The 17,131-nt window shown below is 58.7% G+C and overlaps 2 protein-coding genes across 6 annotated transcripts; both read right to left on the reverse strand.

Moving 5' to 3' along the window:
- Positions 1-854: 854 nt before the first annotated feature.
- LOC129544395 (keratin, type I cytoskeletal 16-like) lies at positions 855-9,423 on the reverse strand. 5 transcript variants are annotated; one of them, XM_088829103.1, is made up of 10 exons: positions 8,486-9,423; positions 6,082-6,289; positions 3,183-3,359; positions 2,631-2,713; positions 2,368-2,524; positions 2,104-2,265; positions 1,890-2,015; positions 1,354-1,574; positions 1,210-1,256; positions 855-1,127 (listed from the first exon to the last, which is right to left on the reverse strand). In XM_088829103.1, the coding sequence occupies exons 3-9, from the start codon at positions 3,351-3,353 to the stop codon at positions 1,214-1,216; spliced, it is 963 nt and encodes a 320-aa protein (XP_088685229.1). In that variant the 5' UTR covers positions 3,354-3,359; positions 6,082-6,289; positions 8,486-9,423; the 3' UTR covers positions 855-1,127; positions 1,210-1,213. The 5 variants fall into 5 exon arrangements, with proteins under 5 accessions (XP_088685229.1, XP_088685228.1, XP_088685231.1 ...); XM_088829102.1 differs by having other exon boundaries at positions 6,126-6,289; positions 8,486-9,422; XM_088829105.1 differs by having other exon boundaries at positions 3,183-3,311; positions 8,486-9,421.
- Positions 9,424-10,346: 923 nt separating this feature from the next.
- Positions 10,347-15,892, reverse strand: LOC129544397 (keratin, type I cytoskeletal 17). The gene is made up of 8 exons (XM_055407841.2): positions 15,230-15,892; positions 14,210-14,292; positions 13,461-13,617; positions 12,475-12,636; positions 11,728-11,853; positions 11,412-11,632; positions 11,297-11,322; positions 10,347-10,573 (listed from the first exon to the last, which is right to left on the reverse strand). The coding sequence occupies exons 1-8, from the start codon at positions 15,683-15,685 to the stop codon at positions 10,479-10,481; spliced, it is 1,326 nt and encodes a 441-aa protein (XP_055263816.1). The 5' UTR covers positions 15,686-15,892; the 3' UTR covers positions 10,347-10,478.
- Between the last annotated feature and the right edge of the window lie 1,239 nt (positions 15,893-17,131).

A 17,131-nucleotide genomic window follows, 5' to 3' on the forward strand; every position in this document is an offset into this window, starting at 1 on the left:
CCCAACCCAGGGATCAAACTCAGGTCCCCTGCATTGCAGGCAGATCTTTACCATCTGAACCACCAGGGAAGCCCAAATAAATAAATACTTTAAAAAAAAAAAAAGGACGAAAGGTCATTAGGTATAAATGAGAGTGGGAGAGATGAACAGCAAGAGGCATAGTTCCAGGGAGAAAGGAAGGTGGTGGTGGTCGTGGGGATGAAGAGGAAGACATGGGTGACAGATACTTCTAGGGGACTCATTGGCACTCAATTCACTAGCTAAGGGGAATGAGGAAGAGAAGAGAGTTAATAGGAGTGATAAGGGGAAGCAGATAGGAAGAAGAAAGATTCAGTCCTAACCGTGGACACCACCCCCAAGACAGAAGTCTCACCCTCTACCATCCAACACCAAAATCCTGGTGCGCAAAGGTGAGGAGCCAAGGGGTAGAGTTAGGAGCTCAAATGTGGGAGTCTTTGGGTTAAAATACCTAAAAAGATAGAGCCATATAAAAGAAAGATGGCCTTTGCAGTCGAACAGACCTGAGCCACAGTCATGCCACTTACTGTTTGTGTGACTTTACTCTCCAAGATGGGCCTGACTACACCCAGCTCACCGAGTTGCTGGGAAACAGTGGGAGGAAAGGGCTGCTGTAAAACCCTCACTCAGCATCCAGCAACATGAGCGAGCAAGCTCCCGGCCTGCGTCCCAACTCCCACTCCTACCCCACAACAGCCTGGAGGTCGTCTAGGAACACCGTGCAAGCTCTTTCACTTGGCTCTCTCCTTCCTCCCTCAGGCTGTCAGGTCCCAGAAGATTCCTCGGAGGCGCCTCCAACCCCCTCTCATCACTTCAAGAATGGAGACCACACAGAATTGTTGCATCAACCAGAAATTCAGCTTTATTAGCCCACCACCAGCAGAGAGGGAGGGAAGACAGCTGGGAGTCACATGGGGGGAGCAGGGGCCAGACCCGGGCCTTCGGGCAGTGAGGCTGGCGGGTGGGAAGGCGGGAGGGCAGGCGGGAGGCTTCAGGAGAAGCCACTCAGGGCTTGGAGCTCTGGCCCAGGCAGAGGCCGGACGAGCCCTCCTCCTTGAGGATGGACCGGGTCAGCCGACCAGAGGAGGACGGGAAGGAGGAGGTGAAGACTGTGGGAGAGAGGAGAGGAAGTGAGAAGGGCGCTGGGAGGGCCGGGGGCTCACGGGTGTCCGGGACCCTCAGGAGCCTTACCTTCTCATGAAGCATAGTTTTGGCTGGATGGTTTCTGGGAGGAGAGGCTGTGAGGGAGAACAGGCAGAGCGGTCAGGTGTGCTGGGAGCAGCAGGGGCGGGGCTGAAGGGTCTGGGGGTCAGGACAGGGGGTCCAGGCACTCACTGGGCATCCTCGCCCTCCAGCAGGCGGCGGTAGGTAGCGATCTCCTGCTCCAGCTGCGTCTTCACGTCCAGCAGGATCTTGTACTCCTGGTTCTGCTGCTCCATCTCACAGCGCAGCTGGGCCAGCTGCTCCTCCAAGCTGCAGATCTGCTCCTGAATCTGGGCCAGCTGCAGGCAGTAGCGGTTTTTGGTCTCCTCTAGGCTTTTCTCCAGGGATGCTTTCTGTGAATGGGAGGGAGAGAGAGAGTCAACAGAGGTGATCATTGCTGACCCCCTAGGTCTCTGGGCACGTGTCCTGAGAGGTACATGGATTTTGACTTCAGCTGGGCTTCTGATGAGCCAGACAACGTGGAGAAAAGTTATTCCAGGATTGGTTCTGGGCTTTAATTTCTCTATCTATATAATGGGTGCAGTGATCCCTCCAACCCACTCCCGGGAAAAGAGGAGGAACCGTGCAGTGGTGGGGATCCATTACAGGGGGTGGCGCCATTGCTGGCGATTTGGAGGCTGGGGCTGTGCCCTCCCGGTCCTTCTCACCATGCAGAGCTGGGACTGCAGCTCAACCTCCAGGCCCTGGAGCACCCGCCGAAGCTCATTCAGCTCGTTGCGGCTCTTCTGCATCAGCTCGCTGTTAAAGGCCGCTTCTTTGTTCAGCTCCTCGGACTGAGGCAGGAAAGAACAGAAGGTGTGGAGTGCTCCAGAGCCCCCTGGCTGGGAAGTCCGGCAGGAGGGCTGAGGACCCACGTCCCACCTTGCTCAGGAACCAGGCCTTGGCATCCCTACGGTTCCTGTCTGCTATCTGCTCATACTGGTCACGCATCTCATTCAGGATGCGGCTCAGGTCCACGCTGGGGGCGGCGTCCATCTCCACGCTGACATCCCCACCAGTCTGATTCCACAAGGCAAGCATCTCCTAGGAAGGGATGTGAGGAGGTGCTCAGCTTACCCCTTTCCTGGTCCCAGGTGCATTTGCAACCCCACTGGACCTGACTCCCACCACCAGCAGCCACCTTACCTCCTCGTGGTTCTTCTTCAGGTAGGCCAGCTCCTCCTTCAGGCCTTCGATCTGCATCTCCAGGTCAGTCCTGGCCAGGGTCAGCTCATCCAGCACCCTGCGCAGGCCATTGATGTCGGCCTCCACACTCTGGCGCAGGGTCAGCTCATGCTCATACCTGGCAAGACAAAGGTCAAGGCTTCAAGGTCCATCATGAGGCTTCTGAGGCTCAAGACCTGCTGATCCTCCTGGCTGGGCAACCCCACTGCTCGCCCTCTGCTCACTTGGTCCTGAAGTCATCAACCGCCAGCCTGGCATTGTCAATCTGCAGAAGGGGCTGTGCATTCTCTATGGTGGCCTCAATAATCTGCAGGGGGGTGAAGGACAGGTCTGGTTAGCCAAGGCCCTGCTGCTCAGAAGTGAATAGCAAAGATGAGAGAAAGAAGCCTCCCCAGTCTTGAGAATTGTCTAGCTGGTAGGTCAGGCTTTACACCACCAGTCAGCCTCAGGTGCCTTCTCCACTGAGCTCAGTGTGTGGGGGTGATACGACCACATATCCCCCACCACATCCTGGGCCCAAGCCTGAGAGAAGCTGAATCCAAAGAAATGCTTGCATGGAGTAAGAGACTCAGTGTACCAGCCCAGCTCAGACACCCCGATGCTGAAAAGGACCCTCTGCCACCAATTCTAAGTGGCCTGTGGTCACTCCTCAAAAGCAGGCCTCAGTCTCCCTCTTTGTAAAATGGAGACTCTAGCAAGCGTTTTTGCTAAGGGCCACTGCAGCCATGATCTCTATCAACACTCCACCACCAGAGCCACCCACCTGGCCAACCTACCTTGTTCCTCAGATCCTCAATGGTCTTGAAATAGGGGCTATAGTCGCGGGCAGGCCTGGGGCCCTGACTCTGGTACCAGTCATGGATCTTCATCTCCAGCTCCCTGTTGGCCTCCTCCAGGGCATGCACCTTGTCCAGGTAGGAGGCCAGACGGTCATTCAGGTTCTGCATGGTGATCTTCTCATTGCCAGGGAGGAGGCTACCATCACCACCACTGTAGCCTACACCAAGGCCACCTGCATATCCTCCAACCAAGCTGCCACACAGAGCCCCTCCAGGGCTGCTGCTGCTGCTGAAGCCACCACCATAGCCGCCCCCCAGCCCACAGACACTCCTGGAGGTGTAGCAAGGGGAGCAGGATACAGACAGGCCCCCAGAGGCACTGGAGGCCCGGCAGAAGCTTCCGGACAGGACAGAGGACATGCAGCTGGAGCCACCACCGATGCAGCTGGAGCCCTTCCCGGAGCTGGAGGAGGTGAACTGGCGGCTGCAGGTGGTCATGGTGAGAAGCGAGAAGAGCAAGGTGCTCAGGGAGGCCGAAAGGATGCTGAGACAGCCTCAAACAACAGGAGCGCTTATATGCACGTGAGGAAGGCGGGGCGCCCCTCCAGATTTCATCACTCCGGGTCCCATCCAACGCCCCTCTCCGGATTATTCAGCCCAGGGTCGATGCACTTCACTCTGTTCTGCACTGAGTTCCCACCCAGCTTTTTTTTTTGGGGGGGGGGGGGTGTGGAGCCGAGAGAAAACACACCAACTCGAGTCGGTGGTGACTCAGGCTAGGCAACGAGAATCTGGCTCCCATTCCTAGAGCCTGAGGGGCCAGCAGTGCCCTGGCACAGGCGACTCTGTGGTGACTGCATCCCCAGGTAGTGAGTCAGGCCATGGAAGGACTCCCTACCCCATGGTGACAGCCTTGGATGAACAGCCTTAGTGATGCTGTCAGGGGCTGTCTCAGGAGACAGCTGTGGGATCCTGGCTGTGGACAGGAGAGCTGGGTTCATGACCCTGCTCTGCTGTGCTCACTGTGTAACCATCTTCCTTCTATGAGTTATTGTTTGCCCTCAATAAGGTGACAAGCCTGGACTGGGCAATCTCAGAGTTCTTTCTAGTTCTAAAAATTCTATGACTCTTTCCCTTACTGGATTCAATTTCAGTTTCAGGGGTTGCTTTTGAGCCCCCAGGACCTCCTAGAAGTGGTGTATACCATGAAACCAGTACATGGCAGCTTGAATCCCTGCCCTGACAAGCTACATGGCATAGGCAATCCTTTGGTCTACGAGCCCCTGGGCCTCAGTTTTCTCATCTGTGAAAGGGGAGGACATACCACTAGCCACAAAGGAACATGCATGAAGGACCCTGCTGGCCCCTCCCCAATGGCCACCCCCGCCCCCCCAAGTCTCCCCTTCCTTCCTTTCCAGCCCAGCTACCCCTCAGCTGCCCCCTCTCACCCACCTCCATCCTCTGGTACCTCCCTCCCTCCCCCGGCCCTCCCCTCTGCCGCCTCGCACTCCCACCCTTTGAGAAGCACCCCTCCACCAATGCCTTGCTTCACCTAATCACGGGCACCCACCAAAAAATGCAGTGGGAAGGAGTCCCCACTCTGCTGCTGGTACCATTTTTGACCCCGACCCCCACCACAGGCTTCCAAGCCCCGACATTACATCCGAGGCTCAGATTCGAACAGTTTTCTCTGGAGCACCCACAGATTCTAGGTTTAACTTGACAGCTCCATTCATTCAGTCAAGGAGACGGGGAAGGTGGGTCTCTGGTCCCCTGCCACACTGACAGGGCTCGGGTATCGTATGGAGGTATCGTATCTATCATATGCCACACAGTCCTGCGAGGAGCCCTATTCCTGCCACCAGTTCACAGATGATGGACCTGGAAGGGGAGGCGGGCTTCTCAAGACCCCAGTCAGCGGGGAGCTAAGGCTCGAAACCCTGTCTGTCTGCTCGCCCAGCCCAAACCCTTTCCACCATCCTAAACCACTCTCTCTATGCCCCTCCAATAAACACCGTTGTCTTGAGTCAACTCTGCGAAGTGAAGAGGAGATGGGGAGAGCCAGAGAAACGGTGATTTGCCCAAAGTCACTGAGCTGCAGAGCCAGGATGAGACCCTGGTGCTTGGAATGCCTCCACGTTCCGACCAATGTCCTGCGAGTGGGGACCAGGTGTGTCCATTATCATCTGCCTCCCCAAGGTGCCTGGAATGAGCTCTGCCTGGTGGGCATGACCTTAGCCTGGGGGCTAAAGGCAAGATTGGGGGGTCTGGACTCCAACACAGAGGCCTCCCTGGGGTGCCCTGGGGGGGTGGCCACTGTCCTTGCTCTCAAGTGCCTCTGTGGAGGTGAGAAGAGGCAGAGAAGGCTTGTCTCAGCCTGAGCCCTGCCGGGCAATACCAACCTTGAACCTTGGGACAGGAAAGTCTGTCTCAGTGTAACCAGGGCTTTGCTTCTGCCACATCACACCCCTCACCTGTAGGCACAGGGCCCAGAGAGTTGAGCAGAGCTGGTACCCAGCACACGCCTTCAGGGCCAGGCCTGGGAGAGGGAACTTACTGTTCCTTTCCCCCAGCCCCCAAAATGGGCAAAAGGGACTTTGGAATCTTGGATAGATATCCCACCATCGGAGGCATTGGCATGGGGCCAGGAATTCAGGTCCAATCAGACTCATCACCTTCAGAACTGGAAATAGCATTCAAGGTCACCAAAGACCACCAAGCCCCAAGCAGAAAGAGCAGAGAAGCAGAGACCAGACCAGGTTCAGCATCCTGCCCCAGGTCCACACTGACTCTCCCCGTGGTCTCTTCTCCTCTGCACAACCCCCCTGCCCCGCATGCCCTCCACCTCCCTTCTCACCAGATCACCACCCCTCCCCTCCAGCCCCGCACCCCTTACCTCCCCACCCCCATCCTGGATAAGTCGGGGGTGGGATTACACACCAGGTCCTGCCCTGGAGATCTGAGAAGCTTCAGGAAGCTGCCAACCAACCCATCAGACCACTTCAGTCAACACTTCAGACCGAGCACCCACCACGCATCTGGGGTGCGGAGGGGAGGAGAGCGACATCGTCATGGTCTCTGACCTGGGAACTTATCATTTGACCCTGGAGAGAAAAATTAAGGTCAGGAATACAGCCTGGTACAGCAGGAAACGTGGGGCGCTTGGCCTGTAGCATGCAGCTGGCATTTCCTCGGTGCCAGTGAGGCATACCTGCCCCAAGGTTGGCAAGAGCCAGAACTGCCAGGCCTGGTCGGCACAGAGCACAGACTCCCATCCCTTCCTCCACCCAGGCCTCTTTCCTCTCTCCTTGGTCCAGCCCCATCCCAGGTAGCAACACAGATCTGAACTGGCCAGGGAATATCATTGGCCAATGCCATGCTTCGCAGGTGGCGTTAGCGGTAAAGAACCCGCCTGCCAATGCAAGAGATGTAAGAGACACAGGTTCAATCCCTGGGTTGGGAAGATTCCCCAGGAGGAGGGCATGACAACCCGCTCCAATATCTGTGCCTGGAAAATCCCACGGACAGAGGAACCAGGTGAGCTATAATCCAATGGGTCACAGAGTCAGAAATGGACTGAAGCAATTTAGCACACAATGCCAAGACTCAGCTTGCAGTGATTCCCAAACCTGACTGGTCATGAGAGTCCCCATACAGATTCCCGGGCCCTGCTCTGACCCACTTCATCAGCACTGGGCTGGATAAACCTGATGGTGAGGACGTTTTTACAAGATCCCAGGGGATTCCAGTGACCAGTCAGGCTGGGGAGCAAGAGGCAGCTGGGGGAGGCGGGGATGAGATTCCAGTCGGGGCAGGGGGTGGTGGGGAGAGGAAGAGTTTCCAGCTCCCGCTGGCAGCCAGAGCCACAGGCTTCAGGTCAGAATGAAGAAAGAAAGGAGCCCAAACAAGACAGGACAGAGCAGGCTGGAGCTGGGCGAGCAGGGGCCAGATACTGGGCAAGTCACTCCTCCCCTCTGAGCCTCAGTTTCCTTCTCTGGGAAATGGGAATAGCAGCACTACTTCACAGGCACATGGGGGTGAAATAAAGAAGCTTGCACAGAGTGGTGGCTATCACTGCATTTATCCACAGGTATTTACAAAACATCTACTATGTGCCACACAATGTGTGGACACTCATATGCAAAGAACAAGACGGAGAGGCCCTCAAAGCAGGATGTCTGGAGAAGGTAGAGGCGACCCTAATGCTAAGTGTTCAGGCCATGGTGGGGTACAGGGGGCCTACAGGGAGGGGACAGGCTCTCTGGGAGGAAACAAATAGCCTGGATGCAGGCTCCGGCCCCATGACTGGTCCCAGGATCTGGGTGAGTCTGTGAGCAACTGATTTGCCTTTTGTGGTCCTCCCCACCATGTTTCATGGCCCCCTTCCCAGGGGGCAGTTCTCACAGCCCCTCAGGATGGCTGCACAACCAAGAGGCCCTCAGGGGAGCCTGTGGCTGGATCAGGCTGGGTGACCGCCTGCGCTCTGCCAAGAGGCAGGACTGTCCTGGTTCTGTCCCTCTGTTCCCCTCCGCCCCCGACAGCCCGGGTGGTGCAGAAGACAGCAGTTCCCAAGGGTTGAGGGAAGTGTCAGGCCTGCCGCTGTGCCCGGCTCACCACTCCTAGACTGGGCCCCCTCCAGGTCGCTCAGGGTCCTCCCAGGCCAGGGCCTGGGTTTCTTCCTTCCCCCATTCCCAGTGCAGACCCGGGCACAGAGCGACACAGTGCTGCAGACCGTGTGATTGCCGTGTCATTTCTCAGCAGAAGTGTTGCCAGGTCACCCTTCCAGGTGTGGGTGTGTGAAGGCAGAGTCACAGGGACTGGCTACCACCGGCCCTGCCCCATCCTGGGAATCCCGTGCATGTGGCCATCATAGGAAAGTGGGTGAGGCGGCACCAAGGGTAGGTACAGCCCGGCTCACTGAAACATTCCGTGCAGGATTGGGCGGGAGTGTGGGTGTGGACAGACTGTGAGTCCCTGCGGAGAAGCCTGCAGCTGGGTCCCCCGATCCCGCTGCCTGCACACACCCCAGCAGCCTAGGTCAGCTTGGCGTGCCTGGACAAAGCCATACAGTGTCCCCAGGACCATGGGCCCTCACCCCTAGTCACTCCTCCCTGCTGCCCCCTCCTGCCCAGGCCTGGGCTGAGCATTCCTGGAAAGGGCCAGGCGTTTCCTCTCTGGGCCCAGCACTCTGTCCCAAGGACCCCCAACCCGAGCACTGCAGCCACTGCCCTCCTGGGGCAGCCAGGAACATCTGGCCGCTCCCCCACTGTGGCCTCCCGACCACCCACCCACCCACTCACTATGGGCTTCTTCCTCCACAGAAGGGTGAAGTCGGGGGCTGCCTCCGGCCAGCCCCACACTCTGACCCCTCCTCACTCGGGCCCTCAGTAAGAGTGGACCTCCAGAGTCTGCGGGGAGACAGGGGCCCCGCCCAAGAGCCCGGGGTTGGGCAGGGGGTGGGGCTCTGGCCGCCCTTCCCAGCACAGCCCCGCCCCTCCTGCGCCCCGATCCACCCCTGACACACCAGGCTCCAGACAGGGGCTGAGTCACTGCTCCTCGGAACCTCACTGTCCCCATCCACACAATGGGGCGCCTCTTGGCACTTCCTGAGACTGTTGTTCAGGTAAATGAGATCACCCCCTGATGAGCCATCCGCGGCCCAGGGCTGGTTCTTCTGGCTGCTCCCGGATGTATGGTTGGGGGCCTGGTGGGTTCATCGCCTCCTCCCGCCACCGCCCGCCATCCCTACCGGGACTGCTGCCCAGGCAACAGACAGACAGACGCCAGCCCACATTCTGAGCCTGCTGGAGTCCTGCTGTTGCCTCTGCAGACACTTGCCTTGGACACCAGCCCGTGGAAGGGAACTCACTGTCCTCCGTGTCCGTGGGGTCAGGGCTGGAAGGGCCGCGGGCCGGGGGCTCATCCAGCACCCCCTTCACTGCTACTGCTGAGATCCAGAGAGGGCCTGGGATCTGCTCCAAGTCCTCACACCCCGCTGCCCACTTCATAGATAGCTCCCGTGCCACTGCCCCGCCTGCTCCTCCCGCCCCCTCTCCCTCTGGTCCCAAACCCCCACCCCTGGGGGCTCTGGCTGCTCCTGCCCCCTCCCTGCCTCTGTCCAGGAGAGCAGGTGTTTGGAGGGGTCTGTGTGACTCTGCAGCAGCAGAGAGTCCAGGCCTGTCTGTGAACTAGGATGGGGGCATCCGTCCTCTCATTAATCCCTCCACCCACACCAACTTCTTAAGAAAACTGGGAAATCAGACCCACCCGGACCAGTGGTTTTCAGATTTACTCAAAGGAAGACTTCCGGGGCTCCTCCCCTGCTGGCTGAGCGAGAAGGGCTGGGCAGGAGGGTGTTAGAGCAGATGGGCAGGCCGGCCCCGCCCCCTTCCCCAGGAGGCAGCTTCCCCTGACCTCCAAGCTGCTGGAACCAGGAGGGGACAAAGGGCCAGGGAGGGCGGTGCTACTTCCAGGGTACCACCTCCCCTGAACGCCCCATCCTCAGCTGACCATTTGAGGAGACGTTCCTGGAAGAAGCCCCGCCCTCTCTCCCACACCTGCCTTTTCTGGAAGCGCAGGTCTCAGATTCCTGGAGTTGAGGCAAAGGAAGCATCCGGCTCCACCCACCCACCTTCAGTCCTGGCTCCTCTCTCAGGAGGATCCTGATTCCTGTCCTGGCCTGCCTCTCTTCCCCAACCACCCCCCCCAACCTCGTCCCCTCTAAGAGGACACAGCCCACAGGACCGTGAGGAGCAACTGGCTGGACGTGTTATCCCTTGGGCCTCTGGCTCCTGAGATCTTCTTGTCCATTTAGGGATGAGAAAATGAGGCTCCATGAGGGGAAGGCACTGCCCAAGTTCACGGACCCACTTTTGGGGCAAGAAGAGGACACCTAAGGCGTCCTCCTGACACGCTGACCTCACTCTGGGTCTGGCACTGCCTGGACCTCCCTCCCTGGGATCATCAGCACTTGGGAGGCACAAGGCAACCCCCCCAAGCTCTGCCCAGACCTAGTCTTCACCCCGTTCTAAGATGACCCTTGTCCTCCAAGTCAATAACAGTAGGTGTCCGCGGACAGCTCCCCCAGCCCCCATTTCCCGCATACCTTTCACCCCTTCCTCACTAGAGTCCTCATTGGCCACAAACAGGAAGCATTCTGTGTCTCAGTCAACAAGCTTTATTGGTCAGGGAGTGAGGACAGGAAAGGGACCGAAGCTGGGGGGCTGAGGCTGGGGAGGCTGGAGGCTGCACAGCCAATGGGGAGCCCCTGGGGGCTGGTGGGGGAAAGAGCCCTCAGTGGGTGGTCTGGTGGACCTGCTCGCGGCTGGAGATGACCCTGCCGTCCTGCACCTCCTCCACAATGGTGCGCACCTGGCGGGTGGTCACGGCTGCAGGAGATGGACACTCAGGGTGGGTGGGGGCCCAGAGACCCTGGCTCAGCCCCCCTGAGCAGAGCAGGCTCTTCCCAGCACGGCCACCTGTGTCCACGCCTCTGCTGGCCCCTCAGCATCACACCCCAACACGTGCCCCGTCTGACCCTACCACTCCCTCCCTCCTACCCTGTTCCTTGCTGGTGCCCCTGGGTGGGTCCCACTTCCCAAATAAAAGCTTTGATTCTGATCCTCTGCAAGAGGAAGACTGTGCAGACCAGAAGCTAGTCTGAAATGGAGTCTGACTCCATTTCTCTGCGGTCTCCAGGACATGGATTTTGCCCCCTTCAGACAAGGATCTCCAAGACAAGACCCTGTCCCCATCATATCCCTTAGACTAGAGACCCCAGGGCTGGGACCTTATCTTCCTCATCAGACTAAGATCTGGAGGACGAGGATCAAGTCCCTTTCTGCCACCAGACAAGAGACTCCAGACACGAGACTGTTTTTACTCATCTGTAAGGTCCCAAGAGCAAAGAGAGGGAGACCATGTGCCTATCTCCCCACCAGATGAGAGTCTCAGAGTCTCTTCTCAGCTTAGGATCTCCAAGGTAAGGACCTTTTCCTGCTCCACCCCCATCGGACCAGACAGTGTCTCCCAGGTCTCTTCCCCCACCCCTGCTGAGGATCAGGTGGTCACCTGCCCCGTGAAGCCCCACCCTCAGTTACCAAAATGCTTACGTTCTTTGGTCTTGTACTGGGTCAGGCTGCAAAAAAAAAAAAAAAAGGATTAGATGTGGGTCTGAGACTCAGCTCTGCCCCAGGCCCCCAGCCCTGGCCTGGCTCTCCAACTCACTGGGCGTCCTCGCCTTCCAGCAGGCGGCGGTAGGTGGCGATCTCCTGCTCCAGCCGGGTCTTCACGTCCAGCAGGATCTTGTATTCCTGGTTCTGCTGCTCCATCTCGCAGCGCAGCTGGGCCAGCTGCTCCTCCACGCTGCCGATCAGCCCCTGGATCTGGGACAGCTGCACGCAGTAGCGGTTCTCTGTCTCGGCCAGACTACCCTCAAGGGATGCTTTCTGCAGGGGAGCAGGAGAGGCCAGGTCAGGGAGGGTGTGCAGGGCCCACTCCAGGGCCCTGGGCACCTCCCTGCCAGGCCCAGCCGCGCCCCTACCATGCTGAGCTGGGACTGCAGTTCGATCTCCAGGGCCTGCAAGGTGCGCCGGAGCTCTGAGATCTCGCTCTTGCCACTCTGCACCAGCTCACTGTTGGTGGCCACCTCGCGGTTCAGTTCCTCTGTCTGCAGACAGGACACAGGACAGGGCAGCATGAGCCTGGCTTCCCTTCTCCAAGGTGACCCCTCCATGGTCTCCATATGCTCAGCCCAGGGCCCACTCTGGACCCAGACAGGAACCTGGGCTCACCCAATCCCCCCAACTCCCCTCACCAAGGCTACCTTCCTGACCTCCCTAGGGCTCTCAGGCCTCCTTCTAAACCTGACTGCGGGAGCAATGCCTTCTCATCAGCCTCCCACCTCCCCAAACCCAGAAGACTTTGAAAGGATGTTAAGTTTTATCTCTACTGCCTTCAAAAAGAAGGTACAAGAGTAGGAAATTTGAGAACCAGCCAGGACAGTAGCCAGGCCTGTGATACTGGTTCCTGACTTCTTGAGGGACAGATGGAAGCTCCTAGTGTCTTGACCCTGTGGCTTTATTCCTGAGGGGGGCTCCCCCTGATGCCCTCAGATCCCAGTTTCAGGCAAGCTGCGGGCCTGTGAATGCAACAGGCGACCCTGATGCCCGGGGTCCGTGCAGCTCACTGGGGTTAAGGCACCCAAGGTGCCAGGCTCTGGGCTTACTGTGGGGACTCAGGCCCCGCACCCCATGCCCTGGGAGAGACCTCTGGTCTGCTGCAGCCCCACCTTGCTGAAGAACCAGTCCTCGGCATCCTTGCGGTTCTTCTCCGCCATCTTCTCGTACTGGTCGCGCATCTCGTTCAGGATGCGGCTCAGGTCCACGCCGGGGGCGGCGTCCATCTCCACGTTGATCTCACCACCCACCTGGCCTCGCAGGGCTTTCATCTCCTGTGGAGGAGGGGGTGGTGGGTGTGGGCATCCCCCACTCTGACCTCTCACTCCCAACCTTCCCACGCAAGCTCTCCAGACCCCTCCCACAGCATCTCCTTTGTTCTGCTCACCCTCTACCCTCTGACCCTCCAAATGACTTTTGTTCATCTGGTCTGTGTGGGCTTTGCCTCCAATATCAGACTAGGGGTTCCCCCCAGATAGATTCTGTGCTCCCCCGCTAGACTGATGGCTCTCTGAAAATAAAATCTTAATTCTTAGGCCTGAGCCCCCAAAACCTTCCATCTAGTTTCCAAACTTCTACCTAGGGTCCAGATTGGAGGGTTTGAGCTCGGAATCCTCCAATCCTTTCTTGTCTGGTGAGGGAGGCCAGGATAGGCATAAGAGGCTTCTGTGGGCCCTGGGGAGACTCCCCAGATGCAGGGAAGCAGGGTGGCACATGGAGAAGGCTGCCCTGCATGGGGAACTGGGCTCTGCAGACAGGGCAACACTCTAAGCGGACCAGCCTGGACACCTGGGCAGCACTCTGCCTTCAGATGATGAGGCGGGTGGAGTGAAAGCCAATCCCAGTCCTGGGACCCTGAGACAGCAGAGGGCAAGGCCCCACCCCCTCTCATCTCCCTGACTCCTCTCCTCTCTGCCTCCTGCCTCCCCTCCCTCTCTTCCATCACCTAACTAAGCCCAGCGACCTTCAGAATCTGCTACACAGTAGGAGTGCTCATCCCAGTCACAGCAATGGCACAGCAGTGGCACAGCCTTGGCACAGCAGTGGAGCCCTGCCACCCCCTCAGCATCTCTTTGACCTACTGCCCCGGCTGCCTCACCTCCTCGTGATTCTTGCGGAGGTAGGCCAGCTCCTCCTTGAGGTTCTCGATCTGCATCTCCAGGTCGGCCCTGGCCAGGGTCAGCTCATCCAGCACCCTGCGCAGGCCGTTGGTGTCGGCCTCCACACTCACACGCAGGGCCTGCTCTGTCTCAAACCTGCAAAGGGAACCAGAGACTTCTGTCAAGATGCTTGGACTGGCCAGTGCAGGTTCTGGCCAGCACCCTTCCCTTGAATGATGAAGGGATGTTTGTTCAGTTGCTAAGTCATGTCCAACTCTTTGCCACCCCGTGGACTGCAGCATGCCAGGCTTCCATGTCCTTCACCATCTCCCGGAGTTTTCTCAAACTCATGTCCACTGAGTCAGTGATACCTTCCAATCATCTCATCCTCAGTCACCGCCTTCTCCTCCTGCCCTCAAATCTTTCCCAGCATCAGGGTCTTTTCCAGTGAGAGGGTGGAGTGGAAGCCATTTCCAGCCCTGGGGCCCTGGGACCACGCAGGGCAAGGCCCTACCCCACCGGCTTCCTGACTCCTCTCCTCTCTGCCTCCTGCCTCCCTTCTCTCTCTTCCATCACCTGACTAAGCCCAGTGACCTTCAGAATTTGCTGCTTTTGCAGCATCCTGGGCTAAGAGGTGAATTCCTTAATCCCCAGATTCTGGACCTTGCCATCAGCAACTGAGGAGGCCCGGGCTCCTCATTAGAGAGGGCTGCCCCCAGTTTCTCCCCAGACCCTGGCCAGGGCTCACTTGGTGCGGAAGTCATCAGCAGCCAGGCGGGCATTGTCGATCTGAAGCAGGATGTTGGCATTGTCCACTGTGGCCGTGAGGATCTGGGAAGATGGGAGAGTGATCAGGTCCCTAGGTGGGAGCGAATCAGCCCAGACCAGGATTCTGAGATGAGACTCTCCATCTGGGGGCCAGGATGTGGCTACCTTCTCCAGGAAGGCTCCCTTCCCACCCTGTCTCCCCACTTTACTGCTCTAGAGTTGGTGATAGAGGCGGGGCCAGCAGGAGTCTGAAGGCTGATACTCCCCTCCTCCCCCAGACTTGCCTCCTCCAGCCCCACAGAACCCCCATGCCAGACTCTATCTTAAACCAAAGCAGACAGCCAGTTGTGAGTGCCAGGCTTGGAATGCAGGAGAGCCAGAAAAGACTAGGAGGATGCCCCAGGCAGAAGCTCTTCCCAAATCCTGGAAAGAGGATGGATGTGAGAAACTCCCTCCTATTACAATTGGGGATACAGTGCCCCTGAGAGGCTTCCCGCAAGAGGAAAACTAAAGGAGCCCTCACCAAAGTGTAATTCCAAATCAGAAGTCATGACCCCTGCTAAGCCCTGACCCCAGGCTCCGACAGGCGGCCCCGCCCAAAGTTTGCTGAGCCCATCTTAAGGGCGCAGCAGAAGAGATGGAGAATCCAGAAAAATCTCCAAATAAGGCATAGAAGTGGCCTCCTGAGGTCCCACCCACTCTCTCTTGCCTCCTCCTCCCAGCAGGTGCCAGCAGGAGCTCACCAGACCCCTGACACCACCTTAGCCCTAAATCCCCATCTTGTTCCAAGGAAAGCCGTGTCTGAGTATCCAGCAGCCCCAGGAGCCCAGCCCTCCTCATGCCTCCATCCCTCTTATCCTACAACCACACAAGGTGGTAAAAAGCTCCATGATGGGAAACAGGCTCCAGGGGGCCCCACAAGACCTACTTGTCCCTAGGCTACTGTCCTGAAAGAGAAATCGTAAGCCCCACCCAGGACCCCTCCCATCACAGCTCCTACCTTGTTCCGCAGGTCCTCGATGGTCTTGAAGTAGGAGCTGTAGTCAGGAGCCGGCCCCGGGGCCTGCTTCTGGTACCAATCACGGATCTTCAGTTCCAGCTCCGTGTTGGCCTCCTCCAGGGCGCGCACCTTGTCCAGGTAGGAGGCCAGGCGGTCGTTGAGGTTCTGCATGGTGGCTTTCTCACCTCCCACCAGCAGCCCGTCAACACCTCCAAAGCCACCACCATAGCCACCGCTGACATAGCCACCACTGCCATAGCCACCGCCAGAGCCAAAGCTGTAGCAGCTAGAGTAGCTGCTGCCTCCAAGGCCACTGCCCAGGCCACCAACAGACCCCAGCCTGCAGGAGCCACCGCCCAGGCTGCTAGACACACGGCAGGAGCGGGATGAGCTGCCCCCCAGGCCAGAGGAGCCCTTGATGGAGCCAGAGGAGAAGTGGCGGATGGTGGTGGTCATGGTGATGGCAGCAGGTGGCGGGCAGACACGGAGAGAGAAGGCTGGAGAGGAGAGAAGCCGAAGGTGCTGTTACTGCCAGGGCTCACCAGCCTCCTTTATAGGCCCTGACAAGTGGGCGTAGCGATTACAACAGGCTCACTGCTCTGTTTCCATTCCCCTGGGCTTTCATCACTGCTGGCTGCCCGCCAGCTCCCAGGTGGCTGTGGGCCCCCTCCCCTCCCACCGTCAGGTCTTTGCATCATTTCTCTGAACCCTCACGCTGGGCGTCTGCGTGTGTGTGTCTCTGGTCTCAGGCCCGTCACCTGTGATTCAGGCGGGCCCTCCAGCTACGCTTTCCCATGACCTAATAGGGAGAAGAGGAATAAGAAGGACGTCACCGTCACGGGCCCTCCCAGGCAGCTGCCACCCCAGCCACACCTGCTTGGACCCTGTGTCTGGTGGGCAGATGGGTTTGGAACCCAGGCTGCTCCCAGCCATACACCATGCCACACCTGGTGCTGGCCCTGGGCGGCAGGGAAGGCAGCAAGCACCGAGACCCCATCTTGTCTTGGAGCCAAACCCACTGCACTCAGCATGCAGCAGCTAGGTCAAGGTTGATTACCACCCCATTTACAGAAAAGGAAACTGGGTCTTATACGGGGAGGGTGTCCCTCTGCCCGACCTGACTCAGAACCCGGCTGGCAGGGTTTCATCCTTCATCCTTCACTGCACTTAGCCACAGCACCCTTCCGCCTCCCCGGGGGCTCCTGACACATTGGCCCCCTCTTTTTCAGAGCCCTGATGCCAGGGGAGCATGTCAGGGCCGTGATTCCGTCTGGCCAGTTTTCTGCTCCTGTCTCTCGCCCTGGAACCCCCTGGGACCCCAGCATCCTTTCTTGACCTTTCCCCGTTTTCTCTTTCTCAGGTGGGGAATTCTGGGCTGGAGTGGGCAAAGAGGAGCTTAGCTGCAGGCTGGGGAAGTGGCAGTTTGGGAGGAGGCATCAAGATAAGAGGAACAGGAAGAACTGTGAGGGGCAGGCCCCTTCCAGCCTCCCTACCCCTCCTGTGTCCCAGGAACCCTCGGATGGGGGGTATGTGGCCTCAGGTCCCAACCGGCTGGAAATCTAAAGAACACTGCCCAAGAAGATGGTCTTCCTGGGAACCCCCAACCCCCGCCAGTCCCCTCCCCTGTAGCCACCCGCAGATGCCCCACCGCATCCCCTGGGCTAGCCCCTCAGGATGGGCCGGGTGCCCACCCCACAGCCCCACCCTGCCCTGCCCACCACCCTCGGTCCCAGGGTCCCGGCGGGCCCACTGGGCGGAATGTGGTCGTGTCTCAGACTGCCGATGGCTTCCACTTCCCAGACAGGCCCAGACAGCCCCCGCCAGCAGCTGAGAGATTCCCCAATAGCCCAGCAGCTGCCAAGCCACCAAAGCAAACAGGACGCCCCCCCACACTCACACGCA

This window comes from Moschus berezovskii, chromosome 20 (assembly GCF_049115385.1).
Source record: "Moschus berezovskii isolate FMDL1 chromosome 20, NW_MosBer_1.0, whole genome shotgun sequence".
NCBI lineage: Eukaryota > Metazoa > Chordata > Mammalia > Artiodactyla > Moschidae > Moschus > Moschus berezovskii.